The sequence below is a fragment of the Danio aesculapii genome, chromosome 14 (genome assembly GCF_903798145.1).
Source record: "Danio aesculapii chromosome 14, fDanAes4.1, whole genome shotgun sequence".
Classification (NCBI taxonomy): Eukaryota; Metazoa; Chordata; class Actinopteri; order Cypriniformes; family Danionidae; genus Danio; species Danio aesculapii.
In genome coordinates, this window is record NC_079448.1 from 16,845,725 (window position 1) to 16,870,222 (window position 24,498).

The 24,498-nt window shown below is 35.3% G+C and overlaps 1 protein-coding gene across 4 annotated transcripts in view; it reads left to right on the forward strand.

The window, feature by feature from the left end:
• The first annotated feature begins 764 nt into the window (after window positions 1–764).
• Window positions 765–24,498, forward strand: part of nup62l (nucleoporin 62 like) — a 34,643-nt gene continuing 10,909 nt past the window's right edge. Inside the window, exons 1-7 of one of the 4 annotated variants that reach the window (XM_056472688.1) lie at window positions 795–869; window positions 2,127–2,222; window positions 4,732–5,028; window positions 6,052–6,287; window positions 9,981–10,055; window positions 10,151–10,258; window positions 20,230–20,334. In XM_056472688.1, the coding sequence (XP_056328663.1) occupies window positions 4,736–5,028; window positions 6,052–6,287; window positions 9,981–10,055; window positions 10,151–10,258; window positions 20,230–20,334 (817 nt within the window). In that variant the 5' untranslated portion in view covers window positions 795–869; window positions 2,127–2,222; window positions 4,732–4,735. Of the gene's footprint in view, window positions 953–2,126; window positions 2,223–4,731; window positions 5,029–6,051; window positions 6,288–9,980; window positions 10,056–10,150; window positions 10,259–20,229; window positions 20,335–24,498 lie in introns of all 4 variants that reach the window. The other 3 variants (XM_056472687.1, XM_056472686.1, XM_056472685.1) reach the window with 3 other exon arrangements.

The following is a 24,498-nucleotide window of genomic DNA, read 5'->3' on the forward strand; positions in this document are numbered from 1 at the left end:
GGTAAACTAGCTGCCCTTTAAGAATAAAAAAGAGATCTTGTATTATAAATAATTTGTAGATATTGTTACAATTTTATATTCATGAATAGGGCGGCGCGGCAGCTCAGTTGTTAGCACCGTCGCCTCACAGCAAGAAGGTCACTGGTTTGAGTCCTGGCTGGGTCAGTTGGAGTTTCTGTGTGGAGTTTGTGTGTTCCCCCCATGTTTGCACTGGTTTCCCCCACACAATCCAAAGACATGCAAAAAGCAAGATATTTATATACTTTATTAGAGGATTTTGGTTTCATATTTTGAGAACTTCAACTCCAGTGCTACTTATTTTTCTTTATTTATCATTTATTTTATTTGTTAGTTTTTATTATTGTATTTATCTTGTATTATTATTATTATTATTATTATTAACATTAATGTGGATGAAAAGATTGATAATGTTAATTGTTATCTAAGTCTTTTGTGTATTTGTTAATGAGAGAGAGAGAGAGAGAGAGAGAGAGAGAGAGAGAGAGAGAGAGGGGGAGAGAGAGAGAGAGAGAGAGAGAGAGAGAGAGAGAGAAAGTTACCAACCTCATCACTGTCTTTACCAGTGCCCGAACTCGTGCACACGACCTACTGATGAACATTAATGCATAAACTTTTTTGTTGATGCAAAAATAAATTAACTAACTGGATTCCTAGTAAAAAATGTTTCTTTATCATTTTGATGTTGTGGCTTATTACGACCTTTTATTTTTTAATGTGATGCTGTTGCCACAAAAAGTCTGTAATTTTAAGCAGGCAAAATTTTAGACCCTAGACAAGATGACGCGAAGGTCCTCAGAGGAACTGCGCATGTGACGCATGCTGTGCGCGGGAGCTGCTGTGAAATAATTGTACGTCTTTGTAATTCTACATGTTACATGTTGAAGTGTTTTATTTCTCCTTGTGATGTATTATGTGATGAACCTGTCTTAAAGTAAGTACAATTGTGATGTAATTGTGGAGAAGTGCGCATTGAGTTAGCCTAATGTGAGGAGCTGTCAGCTAGCTCTTATCACTGAATTGAAGTAAAAACATCAGTTTTCTTTTGGCGTTCATTAATTTTAAAGAGTCGATCACACGAAATATTAATATCTAAATAATTGCATGTAAGGTACAACATTTTAGCTAAAAAATGTAATAAAGCTCAGTTGGTCAGCATAGCAAAACACTGTCCCTAAACACAGTGGCTTACGTACACATTTTTGTCATCAATAATTTTTTTTTTTGCCATCAAAGCTTAAATGCTTATAGAAAAATTACTTGTTATCTGAATAGAAAAAAAAAAAACACTTGGCACTATGACTATCTAAATTGCAGTTTTAGTACGTGTTTTAAGCCTAATCTGCATGAGATGGGATAACGTTTCGAGCATCACGATTTGCAATAATGAGTTAACGCTGCATAACGTTAACGTTACATGATCCGAAACATTAATGTGAATTCAGTGTAGGTTATGGCTGCACGATATTGGGAAAATCTGACATTGCGGTGTTTTGTTTTATATAGCGATATACTTTGTTATACCTGGGAATAATTTTTGGTCGCACTTTATTTAAGGTTCAGTTCTCGCTCTTAGCAAACCATTTCGACTTTTGCTTCAATAAACTCCTGATTTGCTCCTTATTAATAGTTATTAAGGTAGTTTACTTTAGATATTGGGTAAGATTATGAATGTAGAATAAGATCATTCAGAACATGTGCTTTACAGTACCAATAAGCAGCCAATATTTCAGTGACATGCATGCTAATATGCAACTTGTTAGTATTAAGAATTAAGCCCTAAAGTGTTACCGAATGCAGGGTTCAACACTAAGGAATTTTTCTACTTTCAGTGGTTCAGATTTTTACTTGCCCCACCAAAAAAACAACAACAACAAAAAAAACAACAAGTTAAATAGCTGTTTTAGCCATAAATGTTAAATAACGTCAATAACAAAGTCTGTGTAAAATTTTAATAAATGTATGACGAGCAAAATTCAAAGTGTTAAAAAAAGAGCAAGGTGGAAAATGTTTTATTGCAGTTGTAAATTATTTAACAAAAGGTGACTGACTTGCCAAACTGACAACAAATTGTGCAAAACATACTTAACTTTTGTTGTTGTGTTTAGGCATGGGACGATAACTGGTTTCAAGGTTTACCGCGGTTTGGAAAAGTCAAGGTTTTAATACCGTTAAATTTCCGTTATACCGTTCCCAAGGTATATGTAAGTTTTTTTTTTGTATTCTTATGTGTTGTAAAGAAATTTGTGTTTTTAAAACTAATTGAAGAGATCAGAAATTAATGGGTTATTTACTATTAAGCCTGACATGTTTACTGTTTCAAAATATTATAAATGTTTCTTAAATTAAACAGACATTGCGATATCAATACTCAAACGATATATTGTTCAGCCCTAACTGAAATTCAAAAAAAAAAAAAAAGGATGACATTCACAATTCACCAAATTCAGATTCATAATAACTTCAAATAGATAGAGCTTTTACTTTTTTACAGCTTTAAGAGACTTCATTAAAGCAAATATTCAAAGTAAAATCGTGGTAAACAGTATAGGTAGCTTGCCACAAGTTGTTACTGTTTAAAAATTGACAAATGTGCAAATTTAAATCAAATTTACCTCAATCCATTATTTTTGCTAAACCAGCTTTATCTTAGTTAGGAATATATTTCAAATTCATCATTCAGGGTTCTTACTGGAAATCCTTAAACATGCTTGGATTTTGATCTAGTGTTTACAAGTGCTTAAAAATATGGTGCTTTTATTTCTAAATAACTAATACTAATTAACTATTTAAATATTTTTGCTTTTGCATAAAATGATCATTTGAAATGTGAGTAAATGGTATTTAAGACAGTAACTGACCGTTATTCAATGTAGGGCTTTTGGCAAATATAATGGGGCTGCACAATATGTTGTTTCATCATCAATGTCGCAATATGGACATTCGCAATAGTCACATCGGAAGATCTGTAATGTTTAGTCTCAATTTTAGTTGACCAGGAGCCACAGAACACATTGCGTCATGGCTGTGTTTAACCATAATAAAGTGAAAGTTTATCAATTGCATGTGTTTTTAAGGTCTTTGACTGCATGAGAATTTCACAAAATATTATGATGTTTGGCGGTGTAGCAAAGATTAATTGTATTTAATTATTTATACAATTTATGCAACAAAGTTCTTTTAGATTTTTTGTGTTTATTGTCCAAATATCCACATTTCAAACTCTTAATTTTGACTTGTTTCTTCTGAAGGTGAAAACAAAATATTATTTTTACTTGATCCATGAATTTTAGATATTCCGAACCAGAAATGAGACAATGCAAAGTAAGAAAAGCATTTTTTTGCATTGTGGTTATCCAATTTCTGTATCTGAATACTGTTAGACTTCACAAAAAACTGCCAAATAGAGCTATTCAAACCACCTTGTAAAACTGTATTCATATTATAATATCACAGAAAAAAAAAATATCGCAATATCAGATTTTTCCAATATCGTGCAGCCTTAAAACATACCATCAAAATGTGTTCTTGGAATACTATACTATAGTACTACAGAATACTATAACAAATAATATCTGGTAAAATGTAGTATGAAGTATGTACAGCTTGTGTATGTGCATGTATATACAGTTGAAGTCAGAATTATTAGCCCCCCTTTGAATTATTATTTTTTTTTAAATATTTCCCAAATGATGTTAAACAGAGCAAGGAAATTTTCACAGTATGTCTGATAATTTTTTTTCTTCTGGAGAAAGTCTTGTTTGTTTTATTTTGGCCAGAATAAAAGCAGTTTTCAATTTTTAAAAACCATTTTAAGGTCAAAATTATTAGCACCTTTAAGCTATGTTTTTTTGATAGTCTACAGAATAAACCATTATTATACAGTAACTTGTGTAAATACCCTAACCTGCCTAATTAACCTAATTAACCTAGTTAAGTCATTAAATGTTACTTTAAGCTATTTAGAAATGTCTTGAAAAATGTCTAGTCAAATATTATTTACTGTCATCATGGCAAAGATAAAATAAATCAGTTATTAGAAATGAGTTATTAAAACTATTAGGTTTAGAAATGTGTTGAAAAAAAAATCTCTCGGTTAAACAGAAATTGGGGGAAAAAATAAACAGGGGGCTAATAATTCAGACTTCAACTGTATGTAATTTACCTCAATTATAAAGTGGTGGAACAGTTTGAAATGCGTCTGCAATGTGCTTAAAAGTGCTTAAATGTGACTTTAAAAATGTGTAAGAACCCTGGTGGGATATAAAATCATGAATTGTGATTAGCTGCCTTACAATGTAGCATAGACCCATTCTTATAATTAAAAACAATGAGGTAGAGGTTGACTCTGGTTCCCTAAGATTAAAACCACCTTATCATTTAGTCTTCCGCATGTGGTTTCAAACCTTTTGAGTTTTTCATCTGTTGAACACAGAACAAATTTTGAAGAATGCTGGTTGCAGGCACCCATTGACTTCCATAGTTGGAAAAAACTATGCTTACAGCATTCTTCAAAATATCTTGAAGGTTGAGTAAATGATGACAGAATTTTCAATTTGGAGTGAACCAACTGTTTAACAGCCATTGTTTACACGTGGTTTACGTTTTGTCCATAGGTTGTCATTAAAACAAAGTCTCAAAATTTACTTAATTTTTCTCAGACAGGGTGCACGTTACAGATGTATAATACTGGATTTCTTGGTGTTTTTATAGCACAATGGCATTTAACTTTGGACAAACGGGGACTGGAGGCTTCAATTTTGGAACTCCTAAAACTACCACAGCTGCAGCTACCACGGGTTTTGGTCTACCACAGGGTTCCAGCACTCCTGCAGTAGGGGGCTTCTCTTTCGGGGCCAGCCAACCCCAGACTCAAACCTTTGGTAACCCACCATCTCAGATTGCAAGTCTTCTTGCACAGTCGACACAGAACAATGGAAGCACGCAAGGTGGATTCAGCTTTGGAGCCCAGACTCAGAGCACCACTACAAGTGGAGGCTTCTCTTTTGGGTGAGGTTTTATCTGTGGAGATTTTCTTTTTCTTATACCAATTAAAAGGTTATTCAAAAGAATAGTGATACTATTGTATTTATTTGTGCAGTCAATTGCAATTTGTTTTTTGCTGTTAATACCGACTGTTTACTTTTCAGAATTGCTTAAATAGGAATTTTATTTAGGCTAGTAGTTTTGTAGGCTTGAGGCTAATGTGTATTTTGAGGGTTCAGAAAGAGGCAGTTCACTCACGTGTGTGTAATTGCACATATGTTTGTAAAATCAACTGATTTAAAATAAGAATGTCATACGGGCAGTGTTATTTAGTTTTTTTCATTTGCAGTGTTCCTGCTGGCTCTTGAAGGGATGGTATAAAATTCTGTCATTCTGTATTGACCCTCCACTAGTTCTGAACATATTTGAGTTTTTTTTTTCCTGATGAACAGAAAAGAGGGTATTTTAGGAAAAAGCTGGGAACCGTGACCTCTATTATGGAATTTATTATTATTATTATTATTATTATTATTTATTTTATTTTATTTTTTGTAAATCAAGCACTACAAATAGACAAAGGGAGGAAAACAAAATAATATAAACAGGCAAACAAATATACCATTGTAAGTACATATATATAATATGCTGAAATTTTTTTTATTACATATTAAAAAAAGCATATCTAATATATATTAAGTAATAAAATAATAATAAATATCATGAAATGTCATTTTTCTTATCTCATCTTCACTCTTATTATAGGTTTCAATGGCTAGTTAAGTAAAACAAATGGTTTGAGCCACACAAGTTAAAGTAAATGGTGAGAACATTTTAATTTGGGGCCGAACTATCCCTTTTATTTTTGTAGACAAATCTATTATATACTTTTCTGTTCATCCATTGTTCTTTCAGGACCCTCAATAGAATGTTAACATCTTTAATGTAGCATTTTAGAGGTGCTTTTTAATAGGATTTTACAAGTGACAGTGAAACAGCAAGGTTAAAAATGACAACTCCGTTTCAAGCTGTTTGTTTCTTTGCATCTAGTGCCTCCCTTCCAAAACTCAGCACAACTGCAGCACCTCAACCTGCAACCACAGGTGTGGGTCTGGGGGCTTCAACCACTGGGACAGGCTTCTCTCTTGGGGGGCTCACCCCTCAGACAACTGCAGCCCAGCAGCCTATGGGAGGATTTAACTTTGGGACAGCCAAAGTTCAGGCAGCCTCAGTTGCCCCGGCACAGCCCACCCCTGTGCTCTCATTGGGAGTTCAACCTACTACAGGTAATACAACAGTGTCTTAACAGGGAGTACGTTTACATGGACACCAATATTCCAGTTTTAATACGATTAAGACAATACTCATGATTAAGGGCGCTCTTACACTATGCTATCTGAACCGTGCCGAGGCGCATTTCCCAGTTCATTTGAGTGTGAGTGGTCTTCAGTTGAGTTGACTTCCGATTGGAAGAAGTGTACCAGAGTGCGGTTCACCTGGGCATTTGGCGCGGTACGCTTTTAGTGTGAGTGCAAAGTGCGCCTGAGCCCCAAACTGAAGACGAGACTTAAGGGACTGCTTTATATGGGTTTATTAATCATTCTTACTGTTAATTGAACTCAAACTGTCATAGTTTATTAAAGACGCAAATCCCTCACTGAACATCAGCTGAACCTTCAGCAAATCTCCTAATACCTGCAGCACGAGGACTTGTATGATTATTTATTAGCGTCAAAAGTGGCTGATCTGTTTGGCGAATTATTTGACAGTGTGTTACTGTATATCAAACGACTAAAATGATATAACTAAAGAAATCTCCACTGTGCTGAACAAGAGCACTGCTCTTCTTGCATGGTTCTGGATCTGTAGAGCTGCGCATCGATGGATTTGCTCATCAGTGTTTGGACTCTTAGTAGTGATTATTTAACCACACTGAATTGAGCTAAACAGAACTGAACTTTAACACTGAAAACTGGACTGACACTTTCAGTTTACTATGATCTTCTATGTGAAGCTGCTTTGAGCCGATCTACATTGTAAAAGCTCTATACAATTAAAAGTGAATTGAATTCTGTTAAACTGACCAGTGCGTCATCAATGATGTAAGCGTGGTCCGACTTAGATGCAATGTGAGTGCAGGCTGCCGGGGCAGAGAGAAGGGGGGGACAAGCGTGCTTTGGCATGGTTCAAGGCAACTGTACATAGCCTGAGTATGCCCAAAGAGTGCACACACAAAAAAGGAGTGCAGTATGCATTACAGGGGTATATTGACAACATAATATGCAACCGATTAGAAAATAATTCAAGCAAAATTGAAGCTAGCCTAGCCGCCTCATACGCTGACCATTCATCAGCTTAGCTAATGCTCAGCAGGAGAGATGAAATTTTAAAATAATCTAATAAGAACAAATTAAACTCTGATTTCTCTATTTTTAGCCAAAAAGCCTGATAGACTATTGTTGTGCAATGAAATTTAGCGTTACAAACCGACGAGGAAACATGCATGGACAGAGCTTTTACATAGTTCATTCATGGATTTGTGCCGATTATTAGCATCATTGACACGTAACAGTGTACAGTAAGTTACCTATTACTGTCAGTATGTTTGTGTGCTGTTTATAAATTAATGAAACACAGCTGCTGGTAAAGTATATTGATTCCAAGTGCTCAGTTTGTGATCACATCTCTGTTTTGTTCTGTTGATTTGTAATTTCAAATATTCGTAGCTTGAACTAGATGGAAATATGAAGTTCAGTAAAGTTAGCAACAGATTCGCAGATTCGTATTTTCCGCATCAATGACTCATCATGACCTATTTGCTATTAGTATGTCTAACGTTACTATGGCGAAGGCTTAAACAAAGTAGTGCTCATAATATCGAGCGAAAAAAGAAAAAGACCGCTGTGAAACATAACCTGCTTTGTATTTTTGTATGAAACACAGTTTAGATCTGTTTAGAGTAAGAGATGTGTGAGTTATTGCCGTCTGTCACTGAATGTGTCAGGAATATCAAAACAAAACCAACTTAACTCCGCTCCTTTAGCGCCCCTCACACAGCTTGGTCCATGCTGACATTTCTCCTTTTGGGTTTTTGGTTTTGAAAAGAGAAAAAATTACACCACCCTGTCCAAACTTTTAGGATACCGGGTGTCAGATTTGCACAATCCATATGCACAATGCTTTGGCCTGTTTCCCTCGCTCGAAAGCTTGACAGAGCCCCTGCGCGTAGCTACAGTTGCTAAGCCATGATTGGTGGGTGGCGGTTTTTGGGTGTGGCTTAGCGAAAGGTCAATTGCAGGATTCACATATGCAAAACGAACCGTGCTAACTGATTAAACGCACCAGGTTCTGAAACAAGAGTCTACCATGAAAACAGAGTTTTTTTAATGACCTTAATTAGACTTGGGTCTAGGCATGGGCCGGTATTAGATTCTGATGGTATGATAACCTTGGATAAAAATATCCCAGTATCACGGTATTAAGATTACTGCTGGGTAAAAAAAAAAAAAAACTTGTTTCCCCTTTGAAAACAATATATTTAATTTTTTGAAAGATTTATAATATTTTGTAACAGTAAACATGTCAGGCTAAGTAATGAAAATGAATCATAGACTTCTGCTGTCTTCATAAGTTTAAAAACACAGATTTCTTTACAATTTAAAACGGCATCTTTGGATTTTTTTTTCCGCTGGAGATACTGTTGTCCTAAAAAAACAAGCAAAAAAGTAAATAAAAAGTCTTACATATACCTTAGGGACGGTATTATAGAAAATTTTGGCGGTTTTAACACCTTGACTTTTCCAAACCATGATGTACCTAAAAAACGGTTATCGTCCCATGCCTACTAAGGTCATACTCAGACTAAACAGAAATCAAATTAAGACATGTGGAGTGTTCCTATTTTAGTCGCATTATTGAAGTGCACAGACATCTAAACACCTTAATCAAACTGTTGCCATTTTGTAGTGCTTTTTGCTACATTTTGTGGCAGAACGGTTGTCAGGTGTTTGATGACAAAAACGTGAGTGGCTTCAAGAGAGCATTTTTGGTGCATTTTAGAAACGATGACTATGTTGAGAATTCTAAAAGAAATGGACATTATTAAGTGGCTTGACTTTGAAGTGTCTTTGTTGCAGGGGCATGAATGAAAAGTTAGTGAATGAAAATGGCAGAGGTGGCCTGTTTGCATTCATAGTGTGAGAAATTAACTGCAGTTAAACTTTTTGCAAAATTTAAAAACGAAATGCCCAAAGCCGCTTATGGTGCCATCATGAACACGAACTGTTGCATGAAACGCCAGGGGAAGCTAGCGTTGAATGGTGACATAATGACATTAATTGAACAATATGTACTATAACATGAACATGAAAGGACTTTTCAAAAAGCAACTCATCTAAACACCTTAATTATATTATTGCATTATTTATTCATTCGTTTATTTTCTTTTTGGCTTAGTCCCTTTATTAATCCGGGGTCGCCACAGCGGAACGAACCGCCAACCCATCCAGCATTTGTTTTACGCAGCGGATGCCCTTCCAGCTGCAACCCATCTCAGGGAAATTGCCTTATTTAGATTAAGGCAAATAATTAGATTACTGATGTCCATGTTAACGTAGGCACTGAATTCAAAATTTTGTTTGTTTGTTTTATGACATTGCTTTGACGTAATGTATGAGCTGACCAAAAGTGGCTTATATCTCCTAACCCCAGTCCTAGAAAAAATATTTTTATCTGAAATGAGAATGCACAGGCCACTAATCTGATGCTATAACATGACGCAGAAAGTAGCTCTGCGATTCAGAAGATTCAATAAAACACATGGCATTGTTTTTTTGTTTTGTTTTTTTTTTCCTAGACTTTGGGTGACTTAAGACTCCTAATTGCCCTTTACTACACACAAACACACTGGTACTATACAATATAGAATAGTGCTTTTTTTTCTTGAATATTTATTAATGTATTTTGCTGTTGGTTTATAGGTCTGTCTCTTGGTGCTCCTACTGCTGCCCCCATTGCTTCCACAACTGCTATTAATTTTGGAATAAAAACTTCAGGCATGTACAGTTTTTTTCTATTTCAATTATTATAATTAATAAAAATTATAACATTAAAAAAATGGTTGTTTAACATGTTTGTTTTTCTTGTTTAGCTACCCCAGCCCCAGCCAGCACTGCTCTATCTAGTCAGTCATTGACGGCTCCAGTGTCCTCTCTGTTTGCTAATCCTATAGCCTCAACTCCAGTCACAGGATTCACATGTGAGTTCCTATTCCAGCTCTTGTCATGAAGAAAATTATTGTTTGGTCGTTTTCCCAACCAAAGATGTATGCAAACAGCATATTCATGTATGCATAAATCACACATGTGATTGTGTACATATCGGACAGTGATTACTTGTATTGATCACTCTTGAAATATGATCTGATCTTTAAACACGTCACATTTATGAAGCACTTTCCAAATTCTGTGATTTATTGACAGTACAGGTGGGAAAAAGTAAAACTGTTACAACTTCTTCAAAAGCTAACTGAAGGACTGCAGGCGCCCTCTAGCGTCTTGCTTAGCTCATTTTGGCAGAAACAAACAAGGACTGTGCTATCAGGAAATAATGTTCAACTGCAATAGATTTGTGTCACATGATGGTCAAATATAGGACAAAAAACTTATAAGGACTGAAAGAAAAGGCTTTGCTGGTGGTTTTGAAGCTAAAAGCTAGTATAAATGATCCTCATGATTCTGGAAAAAAAAAACGTTATAAATAAGCATATGGTTAATAATTATTACAATGTTAATAAAACTTTCATATGGTGGTAGGAATGTGCCATGAAAGTTATTGTAGGGCTGGATGATATGACCTAATATTCAAATATAGATTAATTGAAGACTTTACAATGATGATTGAACAATTATTAAATTTTTTATTTTACAATTATCTATTTTTTTGCATAATTGTTCATTAACGGTTTTAAAAAGATGTATTAAAGGGCACCTATGGTGAAAAATCTACTTTTCAAGCTGTTTGGACAGACATATGTGCAGGTATGGTGTATAGACCGTCATATTGGGGTGATCTAAACACACCCGGTCCTTTTTTTTTTTAATTTAGCAACATAAAAACGGTGGACCAATTGGAGCGGTTTTCATGTCCAATTATACAAGAAGACGCTTCAATCCCGGTTTGTGGACGTTAAATCAGGTTTATTTTGTACATAAACATAACAGATATCCATACAGCAGTAGATATTAACCTTTATCCTGTCACATTTGCGTGCAAAAAGAGTGCCAAGCTAAACAGGCGCTCTGTCTGTCTGTGTGTGTGCGTGCGTGCGTGCGTGTGTGTGTTTGCGCGCGCGCGAACTTTGTGTGACTCATCGATGCAACTGCACAACAAATACTCATTGTTAAAGTTCTTGCTGTAGTATTTCTCACAAACGCTTCGTGAGATCTGCTTCCTTTAAGTCTGTCTGTTGTCTGACACAGCCAGGGGAAGGAGATTAAGGCACACAGAAAGGCATGTAGAAATGGTGGGCGGGGAGGACTAGCCTTAAAGGCGCAGTACGACAAAACAGCCCCCTAGTGCAAAAATGTATAAAATAGAATCTTACAAAAGGTATAATGAAAAATCTGATGGGTGTTTTGAGCTGAAACTTTACAGACAAATTCTGGAGACGCAAAACACTTATATTAAATCTGAAGAAAGGGCTTACCTAGGTGCCCTTTAAAAGATGAATTAGTTGTTTTTACTAATGAAAAAGCAAATTTCTTATCATCGTCATATTTAAAACAATTGAGAAACATTATGGTTATTTGTAAAGTATTTCAAACAACTAAAATCAAATAACTGAAAAACTGGAAATTTACATTTAAAATAGTCATGTGAACAGTAGAACAGTGTGTATCTCTTTTATATTAGTGCTAGGCAAACATTAAACGCATCAGTTTTTGACATAATATTTCTGTGTATGTTTATACTATTATTTATATTATATTATAATATTATTTTTTATATATATATTAGGTTAACTAGGTAGGATAGGGTAATTAAGCAAGTTATTGTATAACGATGGTTTGTTCTGTAGACTATCGAAAAAATATATAGCTTAAAGGGGCTAATAATTTTGACCTTAAAATGTTTTTTAAAAAATTAAAAACTGAAAGATTAATTCATGATTAATTTTTGCCTAAAAGGAATATCATTTTAAATAATACGTGAAATGTAGAAAATAATAACTCTCATCTCCTGTGTATAAAAAATGCTTACCGTGAGTATGTCGGTTCCAGTACAGCTGGTAAGAGTTAGTTAAATCAACCTCCTGAAGATAACCGCGGGTTAATGCGCGTGCACGGCGCATACCTAAAGGCATTTTCAGTAGATCGCCGAATTCACGAGTCACCATAGAAAGTCACGGTGAGAAAAACAGAGGCGGAGCTGGAGGTTTTAATCACAGATTACACATCTGCATTAACGAAAGAAAGAAATATAAGATAAGAAATAGATAAGAAAAGAAAAGATAAATAATAAGAAAATTTGTTAGTTCAATAAATTACACATGCCACCCTCAATTTTATTGTAATGAAAAATTAAACGTCTCTTTAACATCCTTTTTGAGTATGTTATGTAACCAGTCATGCGTTTAATTTTCATGCCATTAATTTGTTAAGGCCACAATACAAATGTGTATTGACTAGTATATAAGGCTTATAGAAACTGTAATCCTTATGGAGCTAGAAGGACTCTGTCCAAAGTCATAATTAAACACAATAAACACAATATTCTCTGAAAAGGTCAAATTTGATTACTGGAGCTGTATTAAACACTCTAGAATATTCTTTTTATCATGTAGCTAATAGAAAGGAGGCCGAGGCTTGTCTAACTGCTGTGGGCCACCAGTTAGAGAAGCTGCTCTGTCCTTTTAATAAAGGCTCATCAGTGGTTGAGTTATTTGACTTAAACCACACAATCTGTCACTGTTGTAAGTGATTGTTGTCAGGTAGCTTTTGGTTCTTTTTATGCTTTTTGTTTTGCATGCAGACGAAGTTCCTTCTGCCTCAACCAACAAACAGTGTAAGAATTTGTCTGCACTTTTCCATATTTGAATCTTACTATTGTATCACAAACAATCTTTTATATATATATAAATTCTAAAGTAGCTGTATACGGTCCATCTTAAAAGATAAATAAAGTCACATGAGCATTACCTTAAGGTGAGAAATGTATATGAAAAAAATGTTACACGTTGAAATGTGCGTGTATAAAGCAGTATAAATCATTTTATTTCAGGAAATAAAGAAATGAACCGTGCTTCAGACCAAACTATTTAATTAAACTTTTTTTTTTTTGACAAGTTATATTTCGTAGCACTCTTCCATCTTTTTGGTCTGCTGAGGTTTCCTCTGGGTCAGGCTGCAGGTAGGGTATTATCATATAAGGCAGAAAAGGGTATTCTTTGTGCAACATTTGCTTTACACAATGTTTTTTTTTTTTTACTATATTTGTATTATACACTTAAATCTTACTCCCTAAAAATCTGCCATTTGGCCTCAACATAGTGATGAGGTGGGGTCATCACGTATGAGCTAGTAAGTGAAAGCAGTATTGAGTATAATAGTTGAAACACCACAAGATCAAGGACAGAAATTTAAGTTGTACCTGCACATTTATACTATGGACAGATTTCATATTATCAGTGTCCTTTAGTGACAGATAAAGCTTTAAAACCGGCTGCAATTAATGCACCCTATAGCATTTGGAAACCCTGAAAAAAAGTGATATTAAAAATGTATAAAGTGTGTGTGTGTGTGTGTGTGTGTGTGTGTGTGTGTGTGTGTGTGTGTGTGTGAATAATGTATACATATGAACGACGTCCTACATTTTAAAATATGGATATATTTTCCTACAAAAGACAAAGCTACCACTTATAATATTATATATAAGCTACAGAAAAATGTGAAGGGTGCAGAAAGAGAGAAAAACACGAAATCTCTGTGTGAGATTTGATCTCGCTCCCCTGTGCACTCTGTTGTTCTTTAATGGTGCACTGTCCACTACGATATTGCCGCACTCTGAAACATCTGTGTAATGGTACGCAGTGGTTTATGACAAGGAACTGTACAAAAGTGTATAAAACAGTTCAGTGCCAGGCATACTATACAGATGGTCCTATTGCCACATTGTACAGTAGCCTAAAATGCCCTGACGCGAATACAATTCAGTTGCACTGAATGTTTTCTATGGTAAGCGCAGACCCGCGGATTGTCACGTTTGTTTTCAAAAGGTTTGTTAAATATATTAATGATTCTTTTGAAAAATGACGACGTTCATTCAAATATACATTTAGTTAAGAAAAGAACTATGCACTTATTACCCTCTCACAATGAAAAAAAAATGGTATATCTGTGCTTCTACGTCCATAAATATTCTCATCAAAAGAGCACGCAATGCTCGGTAAACTCTCAGAAACCGACAAACTCTGGAACATAACCTGCTCCGGAGCAGGTTATCTTCAGAGAGTAAGTATGGCTAGAGTATGGCTACTTGACATACCCCAGAAGTTTATCTGGTACCAAAAGGGTTTATTATCTGAGGTGCGTGAGACTCTCTCGCCTTCTCTCTTTTTGCATGTATCCACTGACATGAAGACGAATAGTCGCTCACTGTGCTGTCAGTGAAGTTACCTTGTTCAATTTAATTCAAGTCTGCTTGTGTCAAGGTTATAATAGTTTTGCTTTTTTTCATTAGTTTTAGTTTTTATTTTATTTTGACTTTGTTTTCAAACTCAGTTAGTTTTAATTAGTTTTTAGAGGCAGATTTACTAGTTTTTATTAGTTTCTATATTTTAAAATTGCTTGGTTTTAGTTTTGTTTTTATTAGTTTTAGTTTTTTGTTTGTTGTCTTTTGTAAATAAGGATATTTGTTTGGTGCAAGATTCAGAATCAATTCAGTCAGTTAAAACATCAGCATGATCTGAAAAGTTTCTTACAATTAAGTTTTGTAACTCAACTGAAGCATGATTCACTTACTTAAATTCCATTACTACTTTAAGAAATAAACTTGCGTTTCACCAGATCCTCTCATTTAAGCCCTTGGTTTATCCGCGCTGCAGTTGTTCAAGTTTAGTTCAGCCACAGCAGGCTGCCATGTACTGTTTGTGTTCGATTCACCGAATCACGCATGCGCAGTATTATCCGTGCACCGGTTCTCAAATCAGTTATTTGAGTTTACTGTTCTCATAACTGAATTACTCCGTATATATTGGTTTATTTCCAGTCAGAGTGGGGTACCAGGCTTGTACAAATTTTAAAAAGTAGTTTGTGGATAAGTGCTTACATTACTGTAGACTCGTTACAAATGATTCGGTTCAATTTGGTGAATTAGTTCAACTTGTTCACTGAGAAGATCCGGTTAAAGAGAAAGATTCGTTCGTGGTCGCTATCACTAATAAAAAAAATAAAACTCATTATTGGGCACAAATGTGTTAAATTAACAATTTTAAGTGTCTGCTCGGGTTTTATTTAATGTTGTCACCGTGCTGCTGTCATGTCCACTCATTGTTTTTGTCGCGGGAGCAAAAGCGAGGATGACTGGAGGAGGACCGGCTTGATCTGGCCAATAGCAGCAGCATTGCAGACTCTGTAGTGTCCTACGGGTCAAACACCGGGCTGCGCAAAGTCAATAGATTTACCTTAAAAGGCATACTGTAAGTTTATGTATTAAATACATTTGCAAAGACGAAATCGAAGGACGTTTTTGCTATAATTTTAGCTGGTTTCAGTTAGTTTCATATGTACAAAATACAGTTTCAGTTAGTTCTAGTTTTTTGAAAACTCATTTTTATTTTTATTTCAGTTAACGAAAATAATTTTTCAATTGTAGTTTTCGTTTTTTTCGTTCGTTTTTGTTAACTATAAAAACCTTGGCTTGTGTAGCACTTTTCACAATAATTTAAAGATAAAAAAGTAGGATAGGATTTATCTTTCATACATACACAAAGTTGGTCTGCACAATAACACAATGTGTTTTTTTTTTTTTTTTTTTTTTTAGAAGAAATGATACCTTTTGTATATAATATATGTTTTCAAAGAAGTTATCTAATCATTACAATAAGAACATAATTTTGTTTATTGATCAAGTGTTCGTACTGTCCTCAAAGTCACTTGTAAAAGTGTGTTTTTAAGTGGAAAGTTTTAATATCATTAACGAACAGAGATAACTTATGTAATGTCCCTATGTCATTTATTTAGGTTTTTTCATAGTGTTCATACTTTCCCCTTAATACTTCTGGATTCTGTGAGTGTTGGAGTATTTCTTCTGTATTCCACAAACCTCTCCACTGTTTTGAGAGCATTCAGCTTCAGGTTGTTATGACTGCTCTGACGAGAGAGAAAGATTAGCCAGTGTACACCATGTCTTGTTCCCAAAAGCATTTACAGAAAACATTTACTGGATGTTTTGATATAATACACAGTAAAAGCTCAGAATTTAGTTTAGAGTTTTCACTTAATTTATTCACATTACACTGTGGTTACTCTTAACTACCCTATGAATGTGAAAATTACATTATGTATGATGAATTATGTAGGAGGTTTGTAACTTGATGATCAGACCACATTTTAGCAGTCATACTCAATGGAAAAAATACCAGATATTTTCAATAAGTTTTTATATTCACAAACTAATTATTTTTACTACATTTTATTATGCTATACGTCATATTTTGACTGGTGTGAAAAGTCACTTTGGACAAGATTATATTAAAAGTTCACTTCAGCAACGCATCCTGTTTGCATAGTGACTCTGAGCATTGTTGTAACAACTAGCTCAGACTAAGCAAAACAAGATAAAGCTGTTTTTGCAATGTCTTTTAGAGAACGAGAAGGCCTGTTCGTGCTCAAAATTAAATGACTCTCAGCCATAAAGTAGTTGAATCCACATTCAAATGTCTTTTAAAATATATCCATTAATCTCAAAGGTGCAATTGGAAATCTTTGAAAATGCTAACGTTAACCAGATAGCAATAAAAGTTGCCAAATAACCATCCAACGAACGTGCGCATGACAACCTCGCTACAAAACATCATGTAATATTCATCAGAGAGAAAACATAGTACCGTTTTAATTTAATTTTAAACCTAAAACAAATATGTCCATTGTCTGAACCGTGTCTGTGAATGTGCTGATGGCTTTATGACAATAGCTATACATGGCAGTTTGTTCATGTTTAGGTTGGTGAAAGAATCATTCGCTCCTTCATTTTTTTTGGCTTCTTCTTTGTTTTTTCACGCTTCACCCTCGCATTTGTCTGTTTCTGAAAGGATTGGATGTCAGAAGCACTTCAATAGTCACACAAACATTATTTTCATCAGCTCAAGAAGTTCCTTATTTAAAATATAGACGTGCACAAAAGCGATCGCGAGTACGCGAGCTCCCTGGAGAAAGTGAAACCGCTCGTAAAACAACAACAGGACACAGCAGATTTTGTTCTTCTTGGTTTTGTGGCTGTACATCAAGACAACGACAAGGTTTGTCTGAGCTTGGGTCACCATGGCTCATTATTATATACATATAGTATTACGATGTAATGTCTCGGCTGTGTATTTAAAAATGGCAGTTTCTTTGTTTTCATTCTTGTGCTCGTGTATGCGCGAGTGATGTTTCTCTGTAAACCAATAGCGTTCAGCTGCATGTCTAGCTCCGCCTTTTGGTACCCTTTTGCTGTGCTAGGTACCGCTTGCAATGGGTGCCCAAAAAGTGGTATGGTACGGTTAACTTTTAGGTACCTTTTGACAGTGGAAACGGCCCTAAAACCATACCATACCATTCAGTAGAAACGGGCCATTATGTATTTTGAATGATTTTTAAATTGCCAGTGCTGGCTCGGCATTATAGTTTATGAGCGTATGCGTGCAAATGTCATCTTAGAATCGAGAAGAAGCACAACTTAATTGTTAGTGCATGCAAAAGAACACAAGTCAAATGAGATGATCAGGCGCACAGTGAGACACAGGCGATCCTCAATTACTGACTAGGGCTTTAGTGATGCGCGCACAGCTGATGTGATGCGAGAGTGCTTAAGCTCCCGTGACCCATTTCCTTGCATGAAGCAACCGTGCCTGAAAATGCAACTGGTGCCATCGGTTCTCTTTGAAATCTGAGCAAAAAACGGTGCTGGTGCACCCACAGTCCTGCTGTTTTCTGAGTTTTTTTTTTTTTGTAAGCAGCAGTGTTTTTTTAAACAACCATTATTTGAACAGATTATAAATGGGCCTAACGTTAACCGTGTGCATGCGATCATCCTTTTATTGTCACACATAGCTGTTTTTCACATGTTTTCTTTTGCTTACAATTATTTTTATTAATATGGTTTAATTATTGTCCTGCAATAACATTGCTTTAATAGGAGATTAACTCTCCATTTATACATAATTAACTGGTGATCTGGGACCTCCAGCCAGGACAGACTACTGTGTATAGTTTTAAATAAATGAGAATTATTATATTTTTTTTATGTCATTTGTTGAATAAGTTTATTGCTATATTTAGCTTGTTTTTACACATTATTTAAAATGTGTGGCAAGGAAATAATTAGTTTCGTGTGGTCAGAGAGAAGTGTTGAGCCCTAAAAGGTAATGTGAAATAAAACTAATTGCAAAGCGACACTGAAACCACAAGACATTTGCTCATCCTTATTGAGCAAGGTCACAACCAAGTGTGCCGCAAGCCTACTTTTAAGTGAAGGTCTCTGCCGTTAGATTGCCCTCTGGGGGCTGGCTGCAGTACAAGTCATAAAGCCCGCCTCCTCATTGTTAATGAAGGAGACTTGAGCCCAAATAAAAAAAAATTATTACACTTGCAATAAAATGTCCCGAAAGATGGTTCTGGTCAATTAAGGCACTGGTTATCGTGCTGATATAAGTGCAGATCTTCATTTTTGTAAACAGTTTGTTTTTAGCAGTAATTTATTGCTGGGCGTTTCATCGTTATTGACAGCTGTGATTGACAGTTTCTCAAAGCAGACCGTCTTGAGCTTCGGCAGGAGACTGAAGTCTTATTATTAGATTTCGTTGTTATTTTACCTCGATAAAATGAGTTCAGCAGTAAACTAGTTTCTGACATACAGGATCTGGTGGAACACTGTTTATTCGGGAAGGTCAGGGCTTTTTTGGGGCTTTATTAGTTTGCACACCTAACCACCCTGATAGTAAAATACACTCGGGCCAGTTCCTGGTAGCTAGATTCTCGCCTGCCGGAGACTTACCCCTTGTCCCCACTTCGTCTGCTGTACCTACTCGAGTTAATCGGGCCAGATGCGGCGGCCGATAGCAAGCCGGCGCTGCCGCATCCGAGCCGGAATCGGCCCAAGAGTATGTGCGCTGCGGCCCGGAGGAGCTGGGGCTATTGAATCTTCATTATATAAAACCTCACCTTTGTTAACGTTATTACAACCATTTGTGTTGATATAACAGCAAAAGCAGGCTACTATGTAAACGCAAAGTGTAGGCACTGAGTTTAACGTTTGAATAAAATGCAAACAGCATAAATATACAGCAAATATTCAGATACAAGCCAAAATAAATAATAAACATGTATTGATTGCACAAGTATTAAACAAATAATAATAAAATTTATTGAATAAATTTTGTAGTGCACAAGAATCAAGAATTTCAATATAAAAATAATAATAAAAGCTCCTCAAGAAATGAAACATTGTAAACAAATTTAAGTATAACGAGGAAAATACAGTTGATCGCTATCTAGCAGTAATGTTCTATGTGTCTGAAATATTAATTAGGAAGACAAATCTAATGTTAGCCGATCTCCACAATGATCTCTTTTAAGGTTATTTGAACTTGATTTATAGGACGTCTCTGCATTTTGAGTTTCGGCATGTTATTGAGTTAATCTACTGAATTTGCTGTTATAAAATATGAATGTTCTAGAAACCGAATCTTATATAACAAATAGACTTGTAAATGTTTTTGTCTAAATTCATATCCCTAATGTGAATACATTTGGATTGCTTAATTTAATGATTGCTATCAGGATGTGAAGAGACTTTTAACAAGCATTACACAATTTTGTCTGAAGACAATCGCTTATTGCACCTTTAGTAATTGTAATAATAATTGTAATAATTGTTTCAATGATGATAAAATGTGGCAATGCTGCTATCATGTCAGGTGACCATTTAGAAACCATCATAAACTCACATGGGCTGTTCTGTTTCTGTCAGTGGGTTCCTCAACGACATCGGTGGCCCCCGTCATGACCTCAGGATCCAGTGCTCCAGCAAGCCTGTCACTGAAACCTCTAGGAACTGTTCCTGCTATAACCACAGGTACCCACACTTACTTTTATACACTGATTTATATTTTAATAGGTTTACATGCATCACAGGTTAAAAAAAAAAGAAAAAAAAGATATACCTTTTCCCACATTAAACTAGGGTTGTTCATATATGTATCAGAAAAACTCGCCGATACTGCAAAAATTCTGGCATCAGTATCAGTGAGTATTTGAAACCATAAAATAATCCGATACCATCTTTTTTAAATAAGACGTATGCCTGCTAGCTTTGCTTAACACCTGGAGTTAGTTCTTCTTTCCTGTTCAGAATGCAAACAAAAGAAGTTGTGCTTTGAAAAATGCTGGACTTTAGCGCTGTGTACAATTGTAGTAATGAGCAAAAAAAGAAGAAATGACTGTCCATTCACAAATGAATCGCTCCCTCCGTTAGAATTAAAAGTGAAAGTAGGAGAGGGGGTGTGTTTCAGGAAATGGATTAGATTAAATTTAACAGAACGAGGATACATTTCCATGCACATAAACACATGCTCTTTGTTGGCAATGCCCATGCGGTCACTTATCCATCCATGTTGAAAAGTGATGTAAAATTATAATTTTTGTAACTTAAAAAATATATTTGCATAATAAACACCGGGAAAACTCCCGATCATAGATATATGTATATATGCGTATATATCCACTGTTCCGGATGGCCAGTCCTTCACTGCACCTTGATGACACATTCATTTCAACGGAGTGCGACCCTGTACTAAAATGGCGGGTCTATTGACGCATTCCTTCCAATAGACAAATAGCATAGAATCACCAAGAGGTGACACTCTGCTGCTGTTTGGTAAACAGCCGCTAGTTTCATGCGGTGGCCATTTTAGAATGAAAATTCCAATAGGAAAACAGCACGGATAACTAACATTAGACAGTATGAAGTAAAATATTAAGTTATATACGAGTTAAAATGAGAACATCCCCTTTTGAAAAGTAACATTTTTAAACAATACCCCATTGAAATCAATTTCCAAAATGTTGACTAGACTAAGTTTAATACATCTGAAATCATATAAAATATGTTTCACATAGCATAAAGGTTAACAAAGTAACTTAATTACTTTTTTTTGTTTGTTTTACTCAAATTAGGGTGAAACAAAAATGAGTATACACCAAAACTACAACAAAAACTACCTTATCTGGTAGTTTGTATGGCCTCATTGAGTGACAGCATTAAAAATCATGAATAAAAATATATATATAAATGACAAATAAATTTGTAGAAAGTAGCTTTTTAAATAAAAACTTTATTAGTCTTTTTTTTAACAGACAACACTGTGAAAAATACTATGTACTATTATAATATAATACTCAAAGTGTACTGTTAATCTGTTATCAACATCCCATTTTGAAAGTCATGTTAATTTAATTGTCATTTAAGTCATTTAAAGTAATTTCACCTAAAAGTCACAGTTTCAAGAAAACAAGTATGGTTAATAAACATTAAGTCTGTAAAATAAACTATTAAAGTGCTGAGAATCACAGGTCTATGATTTTAAGTGTTGTATTGTCGTCTTTCAGGTTGTATTTCAGCTTTTTATAGGCTTTTTAAATGAATAAATAAAAAAACAAAGCAGTTGCTTGCCATCGGGACGGCATTAAAATCCAATGTACGGCCGATCACTTTCACTCCAGAATGGCAGAATCGCTGGGCGCTGCTATTGCAATGGAACGTTCTATTGAGTGTCGCCTCTTGGTGATTCTAAGCTCTTTGCAATAGACAACAACAGGCGACATCGAATGTAAATATCTATGTGTTGCCACAACAACCACTGTTAGAGCAGAGAAGAGGAGAGCAACCGACTTTTATTTAAAAAGGTTTCTGAATTTTAAGCTTCAAAGAGGTTATTTTTCTATATTATTCATACTTTTTTTTTTTTTTTTTTTTTTTGCATGCAAAGTTTTTGCATTTTTATACAGTTATACTGTAAAAGTTGTTTGTTTGATTTGTGGCTGAACTTGTTTCAGTAAAGTACAGTAAATAATACTGTTAAAATATCAGATAATGAAAATACTCTAGTTTACTGTATGTATTTGTTCGTGTTTTGTGTTAAGTCTGAAGCACACCGTAGATTAATTCTGGCTATTTATACTGGGCTAGTAGTGTAGACAACGGTTTCTACAGTTACACACTTGGGTATTGGTTTAGTAATCTGTATCGCCGATGCCCTGAGCTCAATTGGAATCGCTATTGGGAAGTAACTTCCCTACATTAAACCTTTCATTGAAGCATCAGGGCCCAGTTTTTCCAAAAAAAATATTATTCTGGTCAAATTGGTCCAAATTTGGAAATCCCATGTTTTGCTATGCAGGATTAACAGATCTATCTTGCTTTTATGCCAGTTTTTTTTAAAGAGCCCCTATTATGTATTAAAAAGGGTCATATTTTGCTTTTGTGGTTCTCCAACAACAGGTTGATATGCATGCAAGGTCAAAAAACACTTTCACTGTCTTATAATATGCATTTATTTTTACCTAATTATCCCAGCGACTCCCATAAGGTTCGTTCACCGATTCATTTGTTCCCAAACAATGCGTGAGGCTAATCTGCACTGACAAATGCCCCATTGTAAGCATGTAGATTGCTGAAGCACTTGTCAGAAAAATGATGGGAATACAGCTAGAACTGTGAACCTACACTGGTCTCACGGTTCGGTTACGATTATCATGCCATCAATTCGGTTCAATTCGATATCTCGGTGTATGACGGTGCAATGACAATGCTTTCCATACACAGTTTAATATTTTCTTCACAGCAGCAATTCTTGTTATAAAATGTAGAAATATATTTATATACTATTTGTAATACATTTGTCCTTTAATATACACACAGTCAGATATATAAAGTGTACCTTTAAACAACACGAGCATTTATAGCAAATAAATAAATATAAATATCCCGCTCGCTTTCTGAGCCTGGTTTAACAAGTTATCTTACACCCCTTTGATTGGTCACACTCTCAACAGAAAGGGCTGCGATTGTCTCTTGCGCGCTGCGCTCTTCACAGATGAGTGACACTGATAAACGGCAACTGCGATCACAGAAATAGGGGCTTCTGTTGTAAGTGTCAGTGAAAGACTGTCCAGAAAACACACACACACGGTGAATTTGTGCAGTTTCTGTGTTTTTAAGTAGTTGCCTCGCCATAGTAAGCTACTGCAACAGCACATTTGAGATGAATGACGTCACTACATAATAACCGGTTACTGAACCGATACTGAATTGTCTGTATCGTGGTGCACCAAAGAAACAATTAATTTTGACTAGGGGCTGTAATGCTGAGGTATTTTTGCAAAAATAAACTTCAACCACTGACTCTTCACAGCCTTATCTTTGGGTAGAGAAAATAAGACAAATTTTCCCTCACACTTCCAATAATATCCAGCTGAGCACAGTGTCTTCGTGACATGATTTAACCAGGGTCTGCTACAGTGTTCTTTTTGTTCCTGCTACTGTGTTTGTGGGCAGGGCCGGGGGTTTCAGTTTTCCTGGGTTTGGGCGGGGGCTTAAATTCTGTATCGACATCACGGCGGCACGGCTAAAGACTCCCTATAAAGATGATTCATTTAAACCACTATGGGTCGACTCTTTTATAGATGAATTGGTAATTTAAACATGGCACACTTTCAGATTTAAGCCTAAGGTGGATATTTCACTTCACTGTAACTGTTACACACTACATGAAGGTCATTTTCAAAACCCATAATAGGGGCTCTTTAAAGGAACATAGGGTTGGATCACTGTGATCCAAATACCAAATTTTAGGATTACCAAATCCTGTTTACCAGAGCCTTAAATAGAACCAACAGTATAGCCTTCTAGCTTAGCAAAAAAACAACAGGTAGGCAAAATATCAGTGGCCACTAATATAGCCATTGTTTGTTTTAATGGTAACAAACATTTAACGCTGTGTAGTTTGTTCTAATACAATACTGCTTTGATATTGTTTTGTTGTTGTTTACCATATCTCATTAGAGGTGACATGCTTCATATAGGCTTCAAGTATGAAGAAATTTATATATCATCATTAAACAGTGATAATTCACTTAAAAAATAAAACGTTTTAATTTTATTTGGTTCCATAAATCACAACTTAATTCACCCTGGGATGAGGATAATCCTGTTTTTTGTGTCAAATAGATCCCAATCCAT